The following is a 23,809-nucleotide window of genomic DNA, read 5'->3' on the forward strand; positions in this document are numbered from 1 at the left end:
CCAAAATACTTATGTACCTGCAATAGGAAGGCAACTTTTGGAAACTCCATGCAGAAGAACTAAGAACTAAGAGACTATTTTGATTACAAACGGACAGACGGACGTGGATTTTGTAGTATTTCAAATACTACGACGACTTGAATTGAGATTGATAAGGTTACAGTTATAATAAGCCTTGGTATCAACAGAACACTTTTCTAATGAGAATTTCATTGTTGTCGCATTGGTCATGTGCGTGTGAACAAGAAAATGTTTAGGAATAAGCTTTAGGTCTTATTGCTATTGTTTAACAAGATAAATGTATATTGTTAGGTTATCAAAAATTTCACATTCAGTCTTTTAATAAATTTTCATTTTATATAATCTTGGGTCCTGTACTTGATCGAGCACAAATTGAAACCAAATTGTTTAACAAAGCAACAGATGTGTATTTTGGGAATTTTGTTAGTCAAGTTGTATGATTTTAATCTCCAACATAAAGAGAATAAATTAATACAAATATTTAATATATTTACGTCAGCTAGAAGATGTTTTAAACTCATCTATACACTACATTTGGCGTAGCAACATTCTAGTCAAAGTAATATATTGACTAAGTTTCATTATAGTTATCTTTTTAAAAAAAATCAAACAGGAAGAATATTGAAAATGTGTAAACAAAAAAAACAGCAATTTGGTAGCTGGATAGTTTTGGTACCTTATCGAGTTTTAGTTTTTATAATAAGAGCGACCCCAACACCAATTAGGAAAAGAAATTAACTAACTCTATCAAAAGGAAAACATCAACTAAATTAGACGAATTATTAAAAGGGAAGGGTTCTCAAGCCGTGATAACATTTGTCGAAAAGATAAGGTCTCTGTTAAAAAATTTAGTTTTCTTGAGCGTTAGCACTAACACTACTATCGAGTATCGAGTACACAAAAATCTATCCTATTTGAAAAATCAAAAAAATCTCTTCCAACCCAATTCGGTTGAAACCTGAAAGTTATTCATTTGTGTCATTTGACATTGTAAATTTGCAATTCGGTACATCATTTGTCCACTTCAACCCAATTGGGATGGAACAGATTTGTGTGTATTAGTTTTTTTTAAATTTAATTAAGCAGTAGGGAAATTTCACTCGTATATATATATTGTTTTCTGTAAGCGAAGCCTTTGATTGATAGTAAGGGTTGGCCCACGAAAAGTTGCGTTTTAAAATGTTTTGTTTTATTGATATCTCCAACATGGCGGTTTATTTGTAGAAGACCACTTCATTCGTATGGCTGGTTTTGGAGTACGCTGTTTTTAAGCTAATTTTTCAGGCAGTTTTGATAGTATGGTCCTCAATGTCGACTTTACTCTCGTGCTTAAGTTCGTCATTCGTCTCTGAATGGTTGGTATATCACCTATCCTTACCCCAAAAAAAATGTTCCAACGGCGTCAAATCCCAGCTTCAAAGCGACCAGTTTTGACATCCACTTCGTCTGATTGATCGATTTTCCAACGTTAGGTGCTGAAGCTCGACTGTAACATTCATCTTCCAATCGGGGGAGGAAAAGGTTCTCCAAATGCCGAGACAGCATGTTACGGCGGCTCCTGATTCGTTTTCGAAGAGCCACATACCACACCTTTAGTTGTGACTGTGGGTGGCAATTCTTCTTATTGACTTAAACAACAAGCTGGTAATGAGCTTCAACTAAATATATGATTTTTCGGTAAAAATACTCATCTTTGGCCAGGAGCTCGTCGGCCGTTTGCGCGAACTGAACACGCATAAAGCGGTCTTCCACAAATAACGGCAAGGTTTATTATTGCAAAACTGAACAAATCAGTCAAGGGCGAATCGATTAAGGTTTTAGCAGTCAAAATAATGAACTTAAAACAACAATATGTTTATATACCCTTGTAGGTCGTGCAAAAAGTGATCTTCGACAAGTAAACCGCAAAGTAAGGAATATTCAATAAAAACGAAAACAGAAGCTTTCTTCGGCAAGTTGAAGCCCTTGCAGTCTAGGCTATAAAAAAAGCGATAAAACCAAATTTATCAAGTTTTGAAAAGATTAAAAAATCTAAATTTTACAATAAGCGAATAATAGGCATGGAACTGTATGGTCAAAAACAGATATATGGCATCTATAAGATATAGTTATAGGTATGATGGCATATGCTATAAATATTATAGAAAAGCATTTTAGGGCTAAGATCAGCGATTTATACTCAAACTTAAAAGAAAACATCAAATCCTGAAATTTTAACAGACTGACAAACTCGGTTAGTCATGCCGATCAAGAATATATATGCTTTATAAGGGTCGGAAATTTCTGTTTCACTGCAATAAAAACTGAACAATTTTATAATACCACCCTGCAAGGATATAAACAGATACGATAAGTATCTAACCCTTTTTTATCGCCATTTTAAGACGCAACTTTTTTGTGGAGAACCTGTATTTTAGCATTATGTTATATCATTTATATGGGACACAATAAAAAAACAAAATAGGACAGTAGAGCAGTAGTATAATTTTATAAATATTATAATGTTAGCTCTTTTTTATAATCTGTAATAAATTCTTGTGCCACAAATTTTTGCAATAAGTATTTAGGAGCTCTATTATTTTACATAGCACATTTTGGACCACGGATATAAAACAAACAATTTAACAATAGTTAATTGAGAAAAAAATTATATATAATATAAGATTGCAATAGGAACTTTTATTAAAAAAGAAAATATATATAAAAACGAAGCACTCTGCATTTATATTTGCAAGAGTAAGTAATCCTCGGCTATTTGAAGTTATATTTCAATTGATTATACATCTCTTTATTGGGATATCGATTTGGTGGGATTTTTTTGTGCATATCAGATTATTTTATTTTTGAATTAGCGGCTGCCAGTCATGTAAGTCGTGGTGAATTGTGAATTTAGTATCGTATTATCTCGAACCTTCATAGCTATTGCGCATTTCAGTATATATGTACAATGCATACACTATTAAACTATGATTATTATTCATTCATTAATGTCATAATCTTCATTTATACATACATACACAAATACACGAAATATATAGTCTAAAACATTTACGTACTACAATTTTATTCCCTTAATATCATAAGTAACTTTTTATAATAGCGATAAATTGACCAGATGAAATGTTGAATCAAAAAATTTCAACTATTTACCTTTTATCTATCGACTTTCTCAAAGTTTAAAAAATAATGAAATCATGTTAGAACTAAATAAATGTTACAATACAATTTGATTTTTATTGATAGTTTTATACATTAGTACAATGAATAAGAAATGTACAAAAATTAAGAAAGGCTTTCCTTTATAAATTATACTTAGATATAAAGCATAAAACAATAATGCACATAAAACAAAATGTTGAATATTACAAATTCAAATAAAATAATTAAATTAACTATATAATTACGATCAATAAAATAAACCTCAAAAAATTTGAATTTGGGTTAAATGTTGTTTGATAGGTTTATGATCACGTACCATTTTAATTTTTTTATTTCTATAGAAACTTTTTTGAACACGATCCTTAATTTCAATTTCGTTTTGGAATATCATCGGTTAAATTAACAGTGCTACAATTTGTTTTATGAGAACCGGTTTGTGTTCAAATAAAATATGCTCAAATCATATAATTTTAAATTACATTTCTTTAAAGTTAACATATATAAAGTGAATACCACACAAGCGTCATTCATATATATAACTGTGATAAATGAAAGAGAGCCCGGGTATCTAATAGTCGGGTCAAACAATTATTCTGTCCATTCTTCTGTATTGCGTTTCGTCTTTGAAAGTTTTTCAAACTATTTTATAAACCCTCTCAGATTAACATTAGTTTAACTTTGATCATATTTTGCGGTTTTGAGAAATCATTTACAACAAAACACATATCAATCAGTAAATGTTTTCTATTATTTCTGTTAAAATATCACAAAACAAAAAGAACTTCAAAGCAATTTACAATGATCAATAAAGATAGTATTCGAGACGTTTGTGTGTATATTTTGTGTTAGTTTACAATATCATTTGAACTTACATAAGAGAAGACCAACATTGCGTTTTCGTTACTGCACATATAATTTTTTAGCTTTCTTGACTTTCACATGCATTTTTCGTGACATTCTAGTCGCAGAAATGAAAAAAATTGCCGTGCTATTAGGAATGTGACTTAGTACCTTGAACTGCAGATAAAAAAAACCAATACATGAATACTCTTAATCTTCAACATAGGTACGAAACTACATAATATAATTCATTAACTTTATTTTTAGTTAAAATTAAAGTCAGTCGATTTCTCAGTTAGTTTACTTTATCTTGAATGTTTAATCTTACATAAATTTACTTATATCAAATACATACATACATACAATACCATTTATGTTAAGCTTTAAATGAGCAAATACGACATTTACAAATGATTTTTATAAATTGCATCTGAAAAAAAAGAATTGATTAAAAATATTATTTAATGACTTTCTTAAAGGAAAATGTTTTCTTAGAATAACGTTCTTAGGAGAATGTTTTCCTACACAAATTGTTGTTTTAAAGTGTTAAGACATGTTACACGAGATAATTACCAATTTTAAACCTTCCTTAACACTAAAATAGACTTCAAACTAGAGCTGTCAAGCCCTATGCTGTCGTTGCCATCGATTTCAAATTTCATCATTGTACTTCAGTACTATGCTACTGTTGATATTTAAAATTATAAAAACTTCAAATGTAAAACAAGAAGACTATTAGGTACCCGTTACGCAGCACATTGTTTAAAGTTTCACATTAAATATTCTCCCAAAAAATACTCGGGTTGTAGATAAATAACAATTCGATTTGGAAAATGTTTGTATGTATAAGTCGATAGGTATGACTGAATAAACATATAAAGTTTAAGCTGACCTCATGACAGAGTATCGCGATTTGTGGTTATTAGCTAACTTTAGGCCTCTAGCCTAGGCATAACTAGAATCTGCATGATGAATACATAATCTCTGACTTTTATAGTTTTCGAGATCTCGGCGTTCATACAAAAACATAAAAACAAATATACTTAATTGTCATGAAAAATGATTCGCTTATAGGAGAAAGTTCTGCTTTATCTAGCCAATACAAAACTTATCAAAATAAATGTTAAGGTTGCATTCATTAAGCTAAGAATCATAAACTTTATTGTCCAGATCTGACCCCCACGATTACTCCCGTTTCTCGGCTCTTAAAAAATCTGAAGGTCTTTATAATCAAAGCTATTTCTTTTGGATAGAAATCTTATACGTTAAATAAAATATAGTATGTTTTTCTGGAGTTCAAATAAATTTCGCGATTATTTGCTGGTGTGCTAATCGCGAAAAAGCAACTAATTAATTTCTAATTACGGACAATACTTTAAACATTAAATGCACAATTGAAATTAAATTTCGTAGAATGCAAAAAATAAATAAATAAAAGGACAAAGTTTCATTTCATTTTCAATTATTTTTTACAGAAGCTATGTGATTTAGTTGTATCTTAGTAACGGGTATTTAATAGTACTATAAATACGTCTTTACGTATATTCCTTTAAACTTAAAAACAATGAAGTTATCATTTTTATAATTTATGAAACTGCGAAACTAGTTTGCGTAGAAACTGGCGGATGGACGGACTGAAAATATCAGTAAGGGTATAAAAAAAAAAACACAGTCCAAAACTGTCACTTTCTAGGTAATCAATAAACCTACAATTGAGTGAGGCAAAATATATTTCAAAGTAAAAGAAACAGCTTTAACAGCTAAGGTTTTAGAGAAGGTTTGAGTATTTAAACAGCAAGTTGTGAATTCGTGCTACGCGCGTCAGTGTACATAAAATAGATATATACGTATAAAAGGGAAAATAAATTATCAATGAAATAAAATTAAATTTGAAAGATGATAAGTTTTACGTACAGGTTTAAGCAAGAATGTTTACATTCGAAATAAATACATTTCGGTGGCTGGTATATGAAGACATTCCTGTTTAATGAATGATGGTTTTATCAACTAGAAGCTTTTAAAAGTAAGCTCACTTTTTGTATTTTGTTCTTATTCTGCCGACATTATGTTGTGAACCTGCTCTAATTTAAAAGCCAATCGCTGCTTTTGCGAAAACTCATCCTCTTCTAGTGTAACAGTTAGCTGCTCATTGTACTTCACAGCATATGTGTATAGCTCATGTAGAGCACAATTTGTGTTAAATTCTGTTGTGTGTAGCTGAAATTATAGAATTTAAAATCATATTATTCCACGAAATATATTTAGGTCATGTTGTTACTAACCCTTGATTCTTCTGCAAGCATGGCATTCATGTCTTGATCTGATATTGGGGACATATCGCGAATGTCTCTATAATAGCGATCTACCCATTTGCGATACTCTGGTATATCTTTTGCGTATAGCAGTTTCGAGCTTGGTGAGTCCTTGCCTATAATAAAGTGTTAGTCACACTGTTCTGATCAAGAAATACCCTACTTACCCAACCGATGATCAGAAGTTGAACAAGAGTCCATAAATGTTTGAGCAACAACTGACAAGCATGAGTCCACTATATTCGACTTATGTATGTCGAAGACGAAATTTGGATTTTTTATTAAGTTCACCCAAAACCTAAAATTTAAAGAAAATGCATTTTTGAAAATTGTATAGCTGATAATATAACGAAATTACTAACCGCAATGGTAAGCTATTACTCTTCCAAGTATGCACGACTTCTGGATCAGTTATCCCATGCAACTGAGCTTGATCGTCTAGAAAGTCAAACATGTATTTGATTGCTAAGGGCAGTGCCGATCCACGATGAGCGGTGCTAAATATTGTTTCAAAGAGATCATCCACGAATTTCTGAAGCGTGCCTTTAGTAGCCAATAGTCTGGTTAAGTAAATCTCAGATACCAATTTGTTAACCCGTTCCCCTTCTTTCTGCATATCACTATCATGGTGTTTCACTAGATGCCAGTATCTTAGGCCGTTATCATGCATATCATTATTAAGAGGGCTGCCGGCGCGGCTAAATGTCGGAGAGGAGGAGGTGTATTTCGATATATTAAGAGTTTCATACCTAAGATTGACAATAAAATATTCAAATTTTATGTTAAGAAATGCGTATTGGTTTTCCATTAAAAATATCTTACTTGTGAGATTTTTCATTTTTATCCGACAATATACTAAAGTTATAAATTGAACTTTGCTTTGGTACTAAGCTTAAACCAGCGCCGTCCGGAACATTATAGTGCTGCAAAGTGTTTAGTTTCTTCCATTCGCTCTCCGTTTTAGATGTAACGTCCTCGTCGTACAAAATTACACGACCAGTAGCACCTGTACGCCACTCTAAAATAAAATTGTATAACATATTATCGGAAGTTTCCTATAAATCTTTGTTAATCAAAAACTAAAACTAAACCAAAACTTAAACAAAAACATAAACTAAAATATCATATAAATATAAACAAAATATATAAAAAATACAATAAAATATTTTTAAGTTACTACCAAGGTACTTGGTACTTGGTCTTTTAAACAAAAATTATATTCATAAAACAAATCTTGTCCAAAACTAGCTTTTTAAACTCTTGAAAGAACCCAGTTTACTTAAACTTTCTGATCGATGCAAAATTTGGTATGTGGGCGGGAACAAATAAATTAAACAACATTAGAACTTTGCTGTTTTTTAATTTGGTTTTTTAATTCATCGACATATAGTAATGGTTAAATATTTTGGAATTACGGTTTAAATTGCATTAAAATCGGACGACTATAACATAAAGCTCCCATTAGAACAATAAAAATATTAGAAAAAAATTTAAAAAACTTAACTTTTTTATTTTGTAAATTTCTTTAGAAATTCTTTTTGGCTAATTAATAATTTGAATTACGAGATCATATAGCTGACATAGGATCAAATAATTGACCTGTAAATCATAATAACTTCAAAGTTTTTACGCAAGTCAATCATAGTTTTAATGTTTTCAAGAATATTTAATTTCGCAATAGCGGCAAGGGTATATGAACTTCGGCTTGCCGAAGTTTGCTTCCATTCTTCTTGAGTTTATAGTTACTTACCTAAATCTAAGTCATCCTTACGAGGTCTTTGGCTTGATGGAATGTTTTTATAAATTGTTTCCAAACATTTTTCTTTAACTTGTCCGATTGTATCGCAGTCCAAAACTTTTACGGACACGTTTTCGGTGTGAGAGGGCAACATATCCAAATTATTGCAAAATATTGGCTGCTGTATAATGCTTGCATAGACGTTCATGGGTCGAAAATCAATGGACTGTCGTATAAGTTTTTCTTCACTAAGAGAGTATCTTGCCTCGTGCGTGCATGCGTCAACTGGACCCTTATCTACTTGTCCTTTGACTGCGCGGAAAAGCATATACAATGGCTCTCCAGCACACTCTTTCAAAAACTTGTATAGAAGGAATGTAAACCAAGCACTCAACATTTTTTCTGCCACACTTTCTGTTCGTCGTAATAAAAGTTTTGGATGACTCTTTCCTTCTATACATTTTTCAATCAAGTCTCCCAATAATGTTTTCAATATATCTGTGCAGTATTCTAATTTCGATTGTAGTGTGACCATAATTAGTGAGGCCACGTTTACTCGTTCTCGCATAGAAAAGTATCGATTCGATTCTAAGGTTCGAATAAAAAGAAGTAGAAAAGTTTTGTTCATAATAAGTTGACCAAAAATACGCAACCCTTTTTCTTTTCGGAGAAGCTCAGGTCGTTCCCATTGTAGCACAATGTGATCTTCATGATTGGGAAAAAGAATCTTCATTGCATATGATCGATAATCCAAAAATGGAATGCCTCCAGAAGTAAGATCTCCTGTGAGGTCAGTCATCTCTGTTTGGAGTTCAGCAAATGCTTCTTTACATTCAGCTGCAACACGGAGCTCTAATATGTCCATCTGCTCCTGCATGTTTCTAAGTACCCGGCTCGATTCGGAACTTTTCTTTTTATACGCCACAAGCAGAGCAACAAAAATGAGCAGTAAAATGACAATTGTTGCTATTACAGCAAAGATAACATTTTCTCCCCAATCCAAAATGATGTTTGATGATTCATAGCTAAGTATACCAATACGATACTCCAGCGAAGTACCAATACGAACTATAACCTCCGGTCCATTTATGCTTTTAGTTGCCGTTGCTTCAGGAGGAGGCCTACATGTAAGCTGTTGTCTTGAAAGAGAAGTAATATTGCAATATCCATTTCCTATTTTTACTTCCACATCAGACTCTTTGCAAGCGCGATCTAAATTCCGACCATTTATAGTTAAATACTCGCTTTTAAAGTACTTGACTCTTTCCTCGAATACAAAATACTCGGGATTTGGATAAAGTTCAAAATGGTTGTTATGAGTTTTTGATAAATTTTGCACACGCAAAACATTGTCCATTAGAAAACCGTATTCAAGAAGCATTGGCCTCTCCGCTTCAATAATTTTGTTGTCTACGTCGATAACTGGAGATGCGCATTCCATTTCTGTATCCGACTGGACTCGGCATTGGTTGGCATATATCTCCCCATTATATACTACATAAATGTTGGGAGTTTGTATACTGGTAAATTGGGTACCAATCACGGAAATTCGAATGCCGCCAGCTGGGATTCCTTTTGGTACTTTTATTTGACCACTTGGCCCTGAACTGACGTGTTCCACTGTAGGATCCAGAACATATTTAAAATTGTAGTCATTGAATTCACGTGGACCATTATCAAATGACATTTTGAGCCGACCTTCGATGATACCAGGTGATGGGGACGTTCGACATATAGCTTGCGAAGAATCTGTGCTTAGGATTTTGCAAGGCAAATGATCATTTATGGACGCTTGTATGCGAGAACCGGCATTTAAATGCTTTCCTGTTATATGTATTTCAGTTCCACCCGAAGTTGGTCCAAACTTTGGATTAAAATCAAGAATTTTGGGGTCAACGAACTCATAGTCCTCCTTGGACTCACCGCGATAGTCCCCTATTTGTACGACTATTTTGCCATTCCTATACATCTGTTCTCCAGGACTGTCCACCGTACAAACTATTTGCTTTGTGTCGATGTAAAATTGCTGAAACGGCATACAATTTATGCCAGCTATTCGCACGCCTGAGTAAATGTCATTATAATTTTTGCCTAAATTAATTCCACGTATTGTTATGTTTGTTCCTCCTTCCCAGGGCCCCGTTTTAGGTTCAAAAGTATGAATCTCAGGGTTGGGGCAAATTTCACTTCGATTTAGCCAGTCGGTTTTTCCCTCTTTGTTCTTATTACATTGTTCTTCAACCTCGCATGTATTAGTAGACGAACACCATCCGCAATTGTACTTTTCGGCTAGGGCTAAACAAATACCACAACTGTCGGCCATTTCTCGACATCGATAGATAACAACTAGAATAAATCAAATTAAAATTTATATATTTAAATAGGAGCGGACCTTATTTCATAATAGAACTCACCATGAATGTTATGGGGATTATCAAGGGGCTTGGATCCGCCCCATATAACAGCGAAAGTAGCTGTCAAATTGGGCGATCTTGAAGTGTACTGGAATTCCATGCTATCGCAGTATATTGTGTCGCCCAACAATTGGGCATTTAAACTCGTTACCCGTCCCTCTATATTAAATTGACAAACAAATCGCGTTTGAACTATAAACTGTCCTATTATATGAACTTTTACTTTTATAGATTTGCTTGTGCCACCAGCCACAAGTACTTCACTTCCATCACCCGTAGCGTTGATCGTTGGGCAAAACCCGGGACCCGATCTATAACTTGGGCCTATCCGGCTTACACCGGTGACCAAAATATCATTGCGGCAATTCTCAGCAGTGTCGTGAGTGCATCGGTGTGCCTCAACACACCAGTCACATGGAAACTCCGAGGACACACACCGTGTACAAGATGAATGTGTACTGCAATCAAAGAACGTAAAATCCGTAGACACTAGGTCGGGTCCATTTCTGGTGCGGACAGATAGTTTTGCTGTAAAATGATGCTTTCCTTGTTCAATTTGGGGCAGCATATCTGTTCGCGGTGTTGTACAATTCACGCCATTTCTTTTTTTCGTAGCATTGGTGAAGAGAGCCTTATCCTCTGTGGTAAAAGCACATATCAAGTTCTCTTTTAGTTGCGGCAAGTGATCTATGATAAGTTCTAAGGTTCGAGCAGTTGTGCGTTGCAGTTGGTGTGGCACAACACTTGTTATTGTAGTGCACTTTCCAGTTTTATAGCTGACCCAATAAAGAGGGTCGTTGGCGTCATCTTGACAGTTGGAACGTGGGCTACATTTGTTTTCCAACGAGCACCAGCCACAATATGGATCTCTAGCCCCCAAGCACTCTCCACATGTCTTGAAATCGGAGCAGTCAAAAACCTTGACTTTAGACACTTTAGTTTCTGACATGACATACATATAAAGATTTTGGTTGTCAAACTGCATATCCTGATTTATGGCCGAACCCAGGTCCACAGAAAAACTAGCGTACTCGTTGGCAACGGATGAAGATTCGACGACAACTTTCTTAAGGTACCCATCTGCGGTGCCCACAAAGACAACGGTATATCCGCTTGTGCTCGTGGCAGCAACTGAAGTTAACTTTGTGTTAAACATGGCCACCGGCACTGAAGTAATGGGATTCTCTCCTCCCAAAGGCGAATTTACGTCAAGACCACAGAAATCTTCTCCAATAGTTTGCAGTTTCTGAAATAAAGACGAGTTTAAATAAAGGTTTAAGCTTATTATTATAATTAAATTTACATAACTCGGGCCGTAATACATAGTTTACTGTGGGAGGCTCAACCTATGTATGTTCGAAGCCCTTAAAACACGATAAAAGGGTTAAACACAAAACAGTTGCACTGTTTGGTTTGATGTATTGCAACTACAATAATTGAAATCGTCGAGAGTCTTTATTATCTTTAAAATTAAGTGGCCATAAGTGGTTAGACTCGTGGAAAAACAAGAAATTTTCGGCATTTTTTGTTTAAAGAAAGTACTTTAAAGAATATTTGTCAGTTTATTGGACATAATAAGGTTTTTGGTCAGCTTACGGAGCTATGTTAAGTCAAAACAAAACATTAAACGCTATAGTTGAGTTCCCCGACTATTAGATACCCGTTACTCAGGACCTAATAACTCAATAACTTCTGTATAAAAACACGATTTTGAAAATTTTTTTGTCTACTGATGGATAGGTCCAATAGTTAGGTCTAACATGTCTCAGAGATTTGTGGGCCTTTGAGTGCTAAAGCGCATAATTTCTAGAATCTGCATTCCAAATCTCTAGCTTTTAGAGTTTCCGAGATCTCGACGTTCATACAGACAGACGGACTTAGCTGGACAACTCGGATATTGATCCTAATCAAGAAAAGCTTTCTTCTATCTAATACATACTTTTCAACGGTTACCATATAATTTACAAAATTGCGCACTCCTGAAAAAGTTAAAAATTTGTCATTTGTCATTCTGTATAAAAACACGATTTTGAAAATTTGTTTGTCTAGTGATGGATAGGTCCAATAGTTAGGTCTAACATGTCTCAGAGATTTGTGGGCCTTGGAGTGCTAAAGCGCATAATTTCTAGAATCTGCATTCCAAATCTCTAGCTTTTAGAGTTTCCGAGATCTCGACGTTCATACAGACAGACGGACTTAGCTGGACAACTCGGATATTGATCCTAATCAAGAAAAGCTTTCTTCTATCTATTAAATACTTTTCAACGGTTACCATATAATTTACAAAATTGCGTACTCCTGAAAAAGTTAAAAATTTGTCATTTTTTTAAAACAAAAATTTCCAAGCAGTCAAAAAGATTGTAAAATTTAAAATCGATAATGGGGTAGCTGTTCTCAAATAAGCATTGTACGATATAGGTACATTGAGTCTATACTTACAGTTAAAACACATGGCATGCTGGGTGATATAAAGTCCAGTCCCCTCATCCCATTACCGTTGAAACAGGATTTTATGTTTTGCATAAATTTTCGACGTATGGATTTTAGAGAGTAAATGCAGAGTGCAGAGTTATTGGTTGGTGTGTTTCCGTCGCCCTTTGAAAAAACAGCAAAGAGGACATCATCCTGAATTGATATACCCAAGCTTTGAGCCAGATCCGAGCTGGGTTTGCCTAGGTAACCTGCCTGAACCAAGTTGAATTTTGTGCCGCCCTGGGCATCACTTATGCATTCGACTGGAATTTCAGTGTAGGAATAATAGTTTGAATCTTCTTGGCATATTCGCACAAGCTTAGTTATGTACTCCTTGGGCGAAGAATGGTGACTATGCTTTAACTGTGTAGTAAGAAAGTATGAAAACCGTTCTGAGCTAAATCCGTAAACATAGTTCACAAAATAAGTTTCACGTGCGTAAGAATTAATAAAAGTTCTCGTTCCAGTTGTAACCGCCGAAGATGCAATCTGAAACATTTTCGTCTTTTCAAGAGAGCGTGATGCAACGGCCGGAATTTCACTTCGGTATGGTGAATTGTTCGTATAGGTAACTCCAACGTACATAACATTTGTCACTGGGTGCTGCGGAGGTCCTGGAGCTATAAATGCCACTGTTGAAGAATTGGCATCGTTCGCAACGACTGCGTCGGGCACTTCATGCTCAATTATGCTGACATTCTGAAGATTTCGTACAGTGCATGTACCCTGGAATAGTGAACCACACGCAATTAGTCGAGAAGTCGCACGGTCTATAAGCAAGACCTTATTATAGTTATCCGTTGGACTGCGAACAGCATTTAAGGGACAGTCGAGTATGCTGCATTCTACCGAATCGTTTTGTGGTCCCGTTTTTACCGTTTCGGAAAGCTCCAAGTCAGGCGACAATTGATACAACCTGTTGACACCACCAACAAAGACTCGCCCGGTAATAGTGTCCACTAAAAGGTGATTTAATTTCGTATCAAACCTAGCTACATTTGTGATGGTGGTACTAAGGTTTTTTGCATCCTTTATTGTCACATTTGCATCAGTCAAGTTAATCGGTTCATTTTGAACAGCCGTCTTGTCAGACCAAATATTGGCTGCCAATGTCTGAGAGCCTGTTCTTGAGTGCAACCAGTAGTCATGATTATCTCCCAAAGTTGCTAAAAGCAGCAAACTAAGAATTAAAATCATCTCCACTATCGCTCCTTCAAAAGGGCGATCCGAACCACTTTATGCGTTAACAGTTTATTCACAGCTGCCTGATGTTCCTTTTATATGAATCCAATGTTTTATAACAACTCAATATCTAGTTTGAATTGATGGCATTCCTGGGATCTTTAATATCCGACTACTTTTAAGTATCCTTCAAATATTTATCATTTATTGCAGTATATTTCTTTACTGAGTTTTTATTTATCTATTGATATGATCGGCATCGTCATTGAATCTGAAAATTAATAACAATTTGAAAGCAAATTAGTAAAATATGTGAAGACTTCTCCTCAGTAGCTTTTAATTTGTTTTCCAAGCTGGTTTATTTTATTTAACTTTTTCGCAGAAATTTTTTCGCTCTATCTATTTAAAAACAAGAAAGAAAGCTAACCTCGGCAAAAAATTCCAAGTTAACCAAAAACTAGAATTGAAGCTAACTTAAGTCAATAGCAGGATCTCAAATGATATAAAGCTATTTAAAACTTTAAAACTGAGACTAGTTGGCGTAGAAACGGACGGACAGCAGACAGACGGACGGATGGACAAACGGATTTTTGCTAGATCGACTTAAACTGCAAACAGCAGTTTCATTTATTTTTTCGATTGATCATATGGGAGCTATATGTTATAGTCGTCCGATCCGGCTCGTTCCGACTTATATGCTACCTGCAAGTTTCATGTAGATAGCTTTAAAACTGAGAGACTAGTTTGCGTAGAAACGGACGGACAGACGGATATGGCTAGATCGACTCTCCTAGATGTGCATAAAGTTAGCAGTACAACTTTCAAAATCTAAACTTTTTTTTTACCATAATTTGCCGTTAATTTTCCGTAAATTATTCGTGAAAGAAAAAAATTTGCCGCTCAATTTTTTTAAAAGTTATCCAATGTTCTGCTAACTTGATATCACAAAATTAAACTTTAACTTTTCGAAAAATTTCTTTTGCAGGAATTTGCCGTTAATTATCCGTAAATTATTCGTGAAAGAATAAAATTTGCCGCTCGTATTTTACTATTTTTTTTTTTTTTAAACAAACAATGTGTTCTGCTAACTTGATATCAAGTTAGCAGTACACAAAACTAAACTTTAACTTTTCGAAAAATTTCTTTTGCAGGAATTTGCCGTTAATTATCCGTAAATTATTCGTGAAAGAATAAAATTTGCCGCTCGTGTTTTACTATTTTTTTTTTTAAAACAAACCCTGTGTTCTGCTAACTTGATATCGAAATTTTTCGAAAAGTTAAAGTTTAATTTTGTGTACATTGGATAACTTTTAAAAAAAATTGAGCGGCAAATTTTTTTCTTTCACGAATAATTTTCGGATAATTAACGGCAAATTATGGTAAAAAAAAAAAGTTTAGATTTTGAAAGTTGTACTGCTAACTTTATGCACATCTCTCCTAGTGATGCTGATCAAGAATATATATACTTTATAGGGTCGAAAATGTCTTCTTCACTGCGTTGCAAACTTCTTACTGAAATTATAACACCCTCTGCATGGGTATAGAAATAAAATTAAAAAAATATATCTTTTTTATTTTGTAATTTTTTAAAAATTCTTTTCGACCCATTAATAATTTGACAGTTCAGAATTACGTTTTTAATTTTATTAGAATCGTAAAACGATATCATATAGCTGTCATAGGAACTATCAAATAATTAAGCTGCAAATCATTATAGCTTCAATGTTTTTAGACATATACGCAAGTAAATCCTAATTTTAATGTTTTCAAGAATATTTAATTTTTGAAATGGGTATATGAACTTCGTCTTCCCGAAGTTTGCTTCCTTTCTTGTTTTTATACCCTTGCAGAGGGTATTATAATTTCAGTCAGAAGTTTGCAACGCAGTGTAGGAGACACCTCCGACCCTATAAAGTATATATATTCTTGATCAGCATCACTAGGAGAGTCGATCTAGCCATGTCCGTCTGTCCGTCCGTTTCTACGCAAACTAGTCTCTCAGATTTAAAGCTATCTGCATGAAACTTTCACTTGTCTTTCTATTGCAGGTAGTATATAAGTCGGAACGAGCCGGATCGGACGACTATAGCATATAGCTCCCACAGGAACAATCGGAAAAATAAATGAAAAAAAATTATAACTTTGCTGTTTTTTAATTTTTTGTATTTTTTGTTAAATATTTCCGATTTACGATTTAAATTTAATCAAAATCGGACGACTATAGCATATAGCTCCCATAGGAACAATCGGAAAAATAAATGAAAAAAAACTATAACTTTTCTGTTTTTTAATTTTTTGTTTAGTTCTTCGACATATAGTAATGGTTTAATCTTTCAGAATTATGGTTTAAATTTTATCAAAATCGGACGTCTATATCATATAGTTCCCATAGAAATAATATAAATATATAAAATAACTATCTTATAATAGAGCTGCAAATCATCATAGCTTCAATGTTTTTATACATGTACGCAAGTAAATCATAATTTTAATGTTTTCAAAAATGTTTAATTCTTGCAATAGCTGCAAGGGTATATGAACTTCGGTTTGCCGAAGTTTGCTTTCTTTCTTTTTTTTTTATTTTTACCGAGCTCTGGTAAACTGACTCCGGTCATTAAGTGCTCATAATAATATTAGTTTCCCATACTCCTTCCCTTTAACGTAGTTCGTTGGTGAATATATGTAGATAATAGTCAGAAAAATACTGAAACTGTTTATAAGATTCCAGATACGCCACCATAAACATCACCTTGAAACATATAAGCAAATAAAATAGGCTGTTACCGAAAAAGGTTCCTACACAATATATATGTTTCTTGTACAAAAACAAAATTTACAATTTACATGGTGCAAGCCGCTTTTTCTCCCCTTACTTACATACATATGTATGTATGTATGTACGTTTAAACATTTATCTTGCACTCTCGTACGTTATTAGTACCGGGTGAGGGTGGCCAGCGCCCAACTTCACATTTTGCAGAAGACTGTTGCTGTTTTATTCAGAACACTGAATAAATTCAAATTGTATTTTAATATAAATGAACCGCAGTATCGATAAAACTTAAATTCACTAGCGATAAATTCTTTAAGGGCTGACCACAATATTAAATAAAGTAAGTTAAGTTTTTCATGGCCAAAATTTTACATACATACATGAGTAGTAGGTAAATGTTTCCTTTGAAATCGCGTATTCCAGTATATCTTGGTGAACCCACATAAATATGTGCATAAGTTTATTTTGCAGGAATCACAGTCCATGCAATTTTCTTATCGTATATACCACGCCCCTTATAATATTTTTATTCAAACCAAATACATTTATTTTGGGAAATATTAAAATTGTAAGACTGTTATTAATTTAAATATTTACTTTTATAAATATATATTTTTAAAACGAAAATCCATATGCGTTGGTACATAGGGATCATAATACATATGTACATATGTATGTATGTAATATGCACAAATCCCAATTTACACAGGGGCTACACTTTCTGATAAGGTGGAGATAACATAACAATCATTAGAATTCACAATAAATTAAAAATTGTGCTCATAAAAGGATTCTTATTTTTCATTAATATATATTTTTATTTTGTTATTCAACAAAGAAGCCGACGCTACGATTTTTATAGCGGGTCGGTTTTTAATTCTGTATGTATATCTGAATCATTGGGCGGAGAACACGTCTTAAGTGAACTTTTGAAAACACTTCCTACTATTATATTTTTAATGGAACATTCAATAAGTACCAATTTTTGACATCGCAAAGCACCATACATGATTTTTTTTATTTTTGTATTACACTACACATTATGTTTCACATTATTGTATGAAAACGTTATCGATAATACGATGCGATTAGCAACAACTAGAAATGAGCCTTGTAATAAAGACAATCGATATGGACCGATATCGATATATAAAGTGATTGTGCGATGAATATGGAATTTAATAGCCCAGTCTCACAGAGCCCAGAGCTCTTACACTCCATCAAAGTCTTTTAAAGCCTATTTCCAAGAAGATCTACCCACATTCTACCATCCGTTAAAGGAATGGTCCATAAGGTTTTCCAAAAACTTCCCAGTTAGTCCGCCGTTAATATATAACGGACTTTGATACACTAATTTTTGCGATAGTTAGCAGATGTTTTTGCAGTGCAGCCCTGTTCCAACACATTCGATCCTTGAAAACCCGTTGAGATTTTTGAAAAATTGTGAAACTCCGATTTCCAAAGAGCAAATGTACCTTTCACCTTCCGATTTCACCTGACCTTTTGTGTCTACTTATAGACATGACATACTTTCACGATTTGTCGGCGGAAGAGTGCGCGTGACTCCGTTTTGAAATAAACAGAACGCAACACTGTGGAATATGGAGGGCGGAATAAAAAGCAACGAGTAGAAATCATAACATAAGCTTGAATTCTAAACAAAATTTAATTCCAAGTGAATCAGCATTTCATATTAATTCTAATATTTATAACGTAATACCATGAAAACAAAAATCACAACCCGACAGAAACGCTTCCTTACAAACTTTTTAACGAATACAATATACCCTTTTCCTCTACGAGTAACGAGAACCAAAACGAAAATGTAATAGATTTGGGGAAATTTTGATCATCTAAAAAAATCTACTATTTTGAAAAATAAATTTTAACAGGGCATACAAATTCAACATAATTTTGACAATTTCTTGATTTTTTGTATGACATCGGCATGGGTACACAAATTTTCCAAAAAGTAGATTATTTTTTAATTGCGTGTTTGCTTGTTCGCACCAACAAACTCTTCCTTATAACGGGGAATTTTAAATGGCATTGCCAGTCACATTTGCAATCCCGCAAAATCTGACGAGGGCTGCACAACAAAAATAAAAAAATAAGTAAAACATAAAATATCTCGGGAACAGCTTATCTGATTTTAATGAAATCTGCAACAAAATGATCAGCAAGGGAGGACTAGTAACGGGATACACAAAGAATATTACTTATTTAGGATTTATATGCATCGCCAAAGATGAGCATATCGATGATACGCTATGGTTTGTGTCTTGGAAATACTGCGGCATGGCCCACAAATTAATCGATTTCCAAGGAAACTTGAAAAAACTTTGAAAATAGAGTTTGGCTTGAAACATGCTTTGGGAAAAGCGTAAAAAATTATTAAAAGTAGTTTTTTTAATGGCAGAAAATAATTTGTTTGGTGCCATGGCTTACGAACTGGTTTATGTATAGAATGCGAAGCATTTTCATATCCATTTAAAAATTTGCCACTGATAAGCAATTTTCTCAAAACGTATGCATAATATTTCGATAACATTTTTCTGAAAATGAATTAGACAACCACGCAACGGCCGATATATATGGAATTTTGGAAAACGCTCTGTGAACGACGACGCTTAGTTTTGTATAGGCACTGCAATGCAATTTTCTCAAAACGCACGCATAATATTTTGATGAAATTTTCCCCAAATATAGATTAAATGACCCCCCAAACTACCTAAAAGAACTTTTAAGTATTTGCAGGCTTCTAATTTGCTGACAACCATTTTGAATCGTTAGATCTTTCTTTTCTTAACAAATCTGCATTAAATTTTATTTTTGATTTAGTGCTTAAATAGCTAGAACAAATAAAAATAAAATATATGTGTTCCAGTTTCCACCGTTCCTATATAGCCGCTAACTAATCGACGCTAGCTTGACGCACTTTATTTTCTTAACAGAAATGGTATATTTCAACGGTCCAAATAAGGTCATACTGGTATTCATACATTTGGTACACATACTCCCACGACTAAGTTAGTCCGAGAAAAATGTTTGCCTTACGTGCTGCCTCCAAAGCTGATAAGAATTTGCTGCCATTTTTGGGGCAATTGTGTAAGTAGCATAAAAAAGTGGATATTTATAATCGAAAAATACCAGATTTGGATAAAATTTAAAAGTATGATACGAACAGTGAATAGACTTTAAGTAATTGAGCTGATGTCGAACATAACCTTAACATGAGAAAAGCTGTTACGAATGAAGAAAAATGATTACATAACTAAAATTTTGAATGATTTAAGGTTACTTAAATCTTAGGACATTTAAAGTTCAGACAGTTGATCAAAACTGATTTCAAGCGGTTTTAAAAATTAAACGAAATCTCTTCTCGTTACGTATAAGATGCGGCTTAACTAACGCCCTAGAGCAAATTTCATCTTTACGCTTTTAGGGAGATACTTTAATGCAGAAAAAACATTTTTAATAATTTTTGTTATACACATGGTGGACGAAAGATGTTTCTATTTTATCATATATGTCACGTAATAGTTTGCTAGCCTTAATTTGTGTATCTATAAGCTGTTTTAGCCATAAGGGGGTTCCGTCCCCTTCTTAGAAAATGAGATTAAAGTTGATTTTGCTCCATTTGATTGATTGATTGGAAATCACTGCAATTAAGTTTATTTTTGTGCAGCTGGTCTGCATCAAAACCAGAGTAATGCATGTACGATATTTGGTTTTCGTTTTTAGCTCGTGGCCATGCTGCCAAGGCTGCTAAGGCTGCGGCCGCCGCCAACGGAAAGATTGTGGCCGTAATTGGTGCTGTCGTCGACGTGCAGTTTGAAGATAACTTGCCGCCGATCCTGAACGCTCTGGAAGTCGACAACCGGTCTCCACGGCTTGTGCTGGAAGTGGCCCAGCACTTGGGTGAGAACACCGTGCGCACCATTGCTATGGACGGTACTGAGGGCTTGGTTCGCGGACAGAAGGTTCTCGACACTGGGTACCCCATCCGTATTCCAGTTGGTGCCGAAACCTTGGGGCGCATTATTAACGTTATTGGTATGTTATTGTTGCTGTGACATTTCTATAAGTTCATCAACGTCTTCTTATAGGCGAGCCCATCGATGAGCGCGGGCCAATTGATACCGATAAAACGGCTGCCATTCACGCTGAGGCTCCTGAATTCGTTGAGATGTCCGTGGAGCAGGAGATTCTTGTCACTGGAATCAAAGTCGTCGACCTCCTGGCTCCCTATGCCAAGGGTGGTAAAATTGGCTTGTTCGGCGGTGCCGGCGTCGGCAAAACTGTGTTGATTATGGAGCTGATTAATAACGTGGCTAAGGCTCACGGTGGATACTCTGTTTTCGCGGGAGTCGGCGAGCGCACCCGCGAGGGAAACGACTTGTACAATGAGATGATTGAGGGTGGTGTGATTTCGCTTAAAGACAAAACGTCCAAGGTAGCTCTGGTCTACGGCCAGATGAACGAGCCCCCAGGTGCTCGTGCCCGTGTTGCCCTGACTGGACTGACCGTTGCCGAGTATTTCCGTGATCAGGAAGGACAGGATGTCTTGCTTTTCATTGACAACATTTTCCGATTCACTCAGGCTGGCTCAGAGGTGTCCGCGTTGTTGGGCCGTATTCCCTCCGCTGTCGGTTACCAACCAACTTTGGCCACTGACATGGGTTCTATGCAGGAACGTATTACCACAACCAAAAAGGGATCGATTACCTCGGTCCAGGCTATCTATGTGCCCGCTGATGATTTGACAGATCCTGCTCCAGCCACAACTTTCGCTCACTTGGACGCAACCACTGTATTGTCGCGTGCGATTGCCGAACTGGGAATTTACCCCGCAGTGGATCCCCTGGATTCCACTTCTCGAATCATGGACCCTAACATCATCGGACAGGAGCACTACAACGTTGCTCGTGGTGTGCAGAAAATCCTGCAGGATTACAAGTCCCTTCAGGATATCATTGCCATTCTGGGCATGGATGAGTTGTCGGAGGAAGATAAGCTCACCGTTGCACGCGCTCGCAAGATTCAGCGTTTCTTGTCGCAGCCATTCCAAGTTGCTGAAGTCTTCACTGGGCATGCTGGTAAACTCGTTCCGCTCGAACAAACCATTAAGGGTTTCCAACAGATTCTGTCTGGGGAGTATGACCATCTGCCTGAAGTTGCTTTCTACATGGTCGGCCCAATTGAAGAAGTGGTCGAAAAGGCTGACCGTCTAGCAAAGGAAGCTGCCTAAGTAATTACCCCGGCAAATCTTCAAAGTGGTATTACCAGTTAATAATCAATTTAATATTCATTGAATTGTAATTTACTCTGTAACATCAATTTGGAATTTAATACACGAGAAGAACTCAATAAAACCTATTTAAACCTTAAGGTCATGCTGCTTTTTTAACCGCTACGTACATATTTGAAAAACGATAATTATTTCGTTGTCCAGTATGGCACAAGAGAATCTTGAAGTTTGGTATTCTTTATAAAAAGTTATAAGCCGATCGAGGACTAGGCTTACGAAAATAAATTAGTTTAGTGTTAATAACAATAAAAGCGACAAAGAAAGTCACACAAAAGGGAGAAGTTTTAGTAAACTTGAATCTCGGCTCTGGTCCCATCCAATAATCCATTCAACATTTTACATTTATTTCACTGTAACCGGCGGTGAGTGTTACATTAGGTTAAATCTATCGATACACATAGAAATTTTTAAAAACGAACAAATATTTTTAAAATTATTAGAAAAAATGTTTTGTTTCGGCGGATGGCGCCACCTAAAACCCAATTAATTTTGAAATTGATAAGCTGAGAAACGGGTATCTAATCGTCGGTACACTCGACTATAGCAAAGTCTTAACTTTTTCTGGCCATGATGATTTTCTTGGTTAAATAAGCAGGGTAGTATTCGTCGTGGTTTCCTTCATTTAATCATAAAAAAGTTAATTCATGTAATATTCTTCTGCATGTTTTGGAAAATTTGTGCAGCCCTTTAATTGGTTGAAAGTTAGTGGAAAACGTTGATTAGCTGGCTGTATATATAAAATCAAACAACAACAACTCTTGATTATAAAACAAATTAGTTTTGTCTATAATACCCTTGCTAATGTTTTCGAAACTTAAAGCACTTATAAGAATTTTTCATTATCAAATTGACATAGATCCCTGCTCATTTAAATAAGCATAAAATGCTAATTAAAAAGTCTGAAATGGTTGGCATTTTTATAAGTCAAAAGAAATAATAAAAAAAAAGTAAAAATAAAAACCTAATTTTGGCTATAATTCCGCAATTATTTTAGTTAAATAAATTATATCAGGGAAACGTAATTAGCACTTAAAAACAAGTGGAGTTAGTTAGTTCTAATTACGAAGACTAAAAATGAAGTTCAACATTGTGATCGTTATATGAAATAAAAGTTGAAGATAAAAGAAACCATCGAGTCGCCATTTTCTACCACCAAATATCACGGGCAGGAATCTGCCACCCCCCCAACTATTCATTTTTGGTCCTTCGAGCCGGAGTTTTTTAGCTCGAGCTGCTTAATATCGCTTTGATACGCACAAACAAACCAACTAATAACACAAGAACAAAAGTATTCATTTCAAAAATGCATCATTTGAACGCAGTATCGGATTGAGTTTACCGATGTGCAGTTGGACGCGAAATTAAAGCCAGAATACAACAATGACACAAAAGTTGCTCCACCAGACTCAAAAGCTCCAATATGAAAACATTTCTCCGCAATGAAATGACTAGCTAAAACAAAACTCTTAGAATGCACAAACTCTTATAAGAGCGGTACCTTTTAATGGCTATACCATTGGTTGATTTTGAATAATAGAAAACTGTTCCTGTTTAACCCAGAGGCGTAGACGGTTTATGTATACGTTT

At 34.8% G+C, this 23,809-nt stretch overlaps 2 protein-coding genes across 5 annotated transcripts; one reads left to right on the forward strand and one right to left on the reverse strand.

Annotated features, from left to right (window-relative positions):
- Positions 1 to 2,782: 2,782 nt before the first annotated feature.
- On the reverse strand, positions 2,783 to 17,999 carry LOC108145290 (plexin-A2). 4 transcript variants are annotated; one of them, XR_001774403.2, is made up of 10 exons: positions 17,891 to 17,999; positions 12,924 to 14,409; positions 10,485 to 11,730; positions 8,083 to 10,416; positions 7,155 to 7,350; positions 6,695 to 7,030; positions 6,500 to 6,630; positions 6,303 to 6,448; positions 5,935 to 6,237; positions 2,783 to 4,450 (listed from the first exon to the last, which is right to left on the reverse strand). XR_001774403.2 is itself a non-coding variant. In XM_017270605.2 (10 exons), the coding sequence occupies exons 2-9, from the start codon at positions 14,151 to 14,153 to the stop codon at positions 6,070 to 6,072; spliced, it is 5,838 nt and encodes a 1,945-aa protein (XP_017126094.1). In that variant the 5' UTR covers positions 14,154 to 14,409; positions 17,891 to 17,999; the 3' UTR covers positions 2,783 to 4,450; positions 6,054 to 6,069. The 4 variants fall into 4 exon arrangements, 1 of the variants encoding a protein (XP_017126094.1); XR_001774400.2 differs by having other exon boundaries at positions 6,695 to 7,081; XR_001774401.1 differs by lacking the exon at positions 17,891 to 17,999 and adding an exon at positions 17,292 to 17,425 and having other exon boundaries at positions 6,695 to 7,081.
- Positions 18,000 to 19,913: 1,914 nt separating this feature from the next.
- Positions 19,914 to 22,302, forward strand: LOC108145323 (ATP synthase subunit beta, mitochondrial). Its single transcript, XM_017270701.2, has 3 exons — positions 19,914 to 20,019; positions 20,656 to 20,967; positions 21,021 to 22,302. The coding sequence occupies exons 1-3, from the start codon at positions 19,956 to 19,958 to the stop codon at positions 22,160 to 22,162; spliced, it is 1,518 nt and encodes a 505-aa protein (XP_017126190.1). The 5' UTR covers positions 19,914 to 19,955; the 3' UTR covers positions 22,163 to 22,302.
- The last annotated feature ends 1,507 nt before the right edge of the window (positions 22,303 to 23,809 follow it).

The sequence above is a fragment of the Drosophila elegans genome, unplaced genomic scaffold (genome assembly GCF_018152505.1).
Source record: "Drosophila elegans isolate 14027-0461.03 unplaced genomic scaffold, ASM1815250v1 contig_349, whole genome shotgun sequence".
NCBI lineage: Eukaryota > Metazoa > Arthropoda > Insecta > Diptera > Drosophilidae > Drosophila > Drosophila elegans.

Bases quoted from the DNA above. Each gene is read 5' to 3' on its own strand.
- LOC108145323 (XM_017270701.2), top strand. From the start codon at position 19,956: ATGTTTGCCTTACGTGCTGCCTCCAAAGCTGATAAGAATTTGCTGCCA. The intron at 20,020-20,655 runs GTAAGTAGCATA...TTTCGTTTTTAG, and splicing joins GCCATTTTTGGGGCAATTGT to CTCGTGGCCATGCTGCCAAG. The intron at 20,968-21,020 runs GTATGTTATTGT...GTCTTCTTATAG, and splicing joins GCGCATTATTAACGTTATTG to GCGAGCCCATCGATGAGCGC.
- LOC108145290 (XM_017270605.2), bottom strand. From the start codon at position 14,153: ATGATTTTAATTCTTAGTTTGCTGCTTTTAGCAACTTTGGGAGATAAT. The intron at 6,631-6,694 runs GTTAGTAATTTC...TTTAAATTTTAG, and splicing joins AGTAATAGCTTACCATTGCG to GTTTTGGGTGAACTTAATAA. The intron at 6,238-6,302 runs GTTAGTAACAAC...CTATAATTTCAG, and splicing joins TGCTTGCAGAAGAATCAAGG to CTACACACAACAGAATTTAA.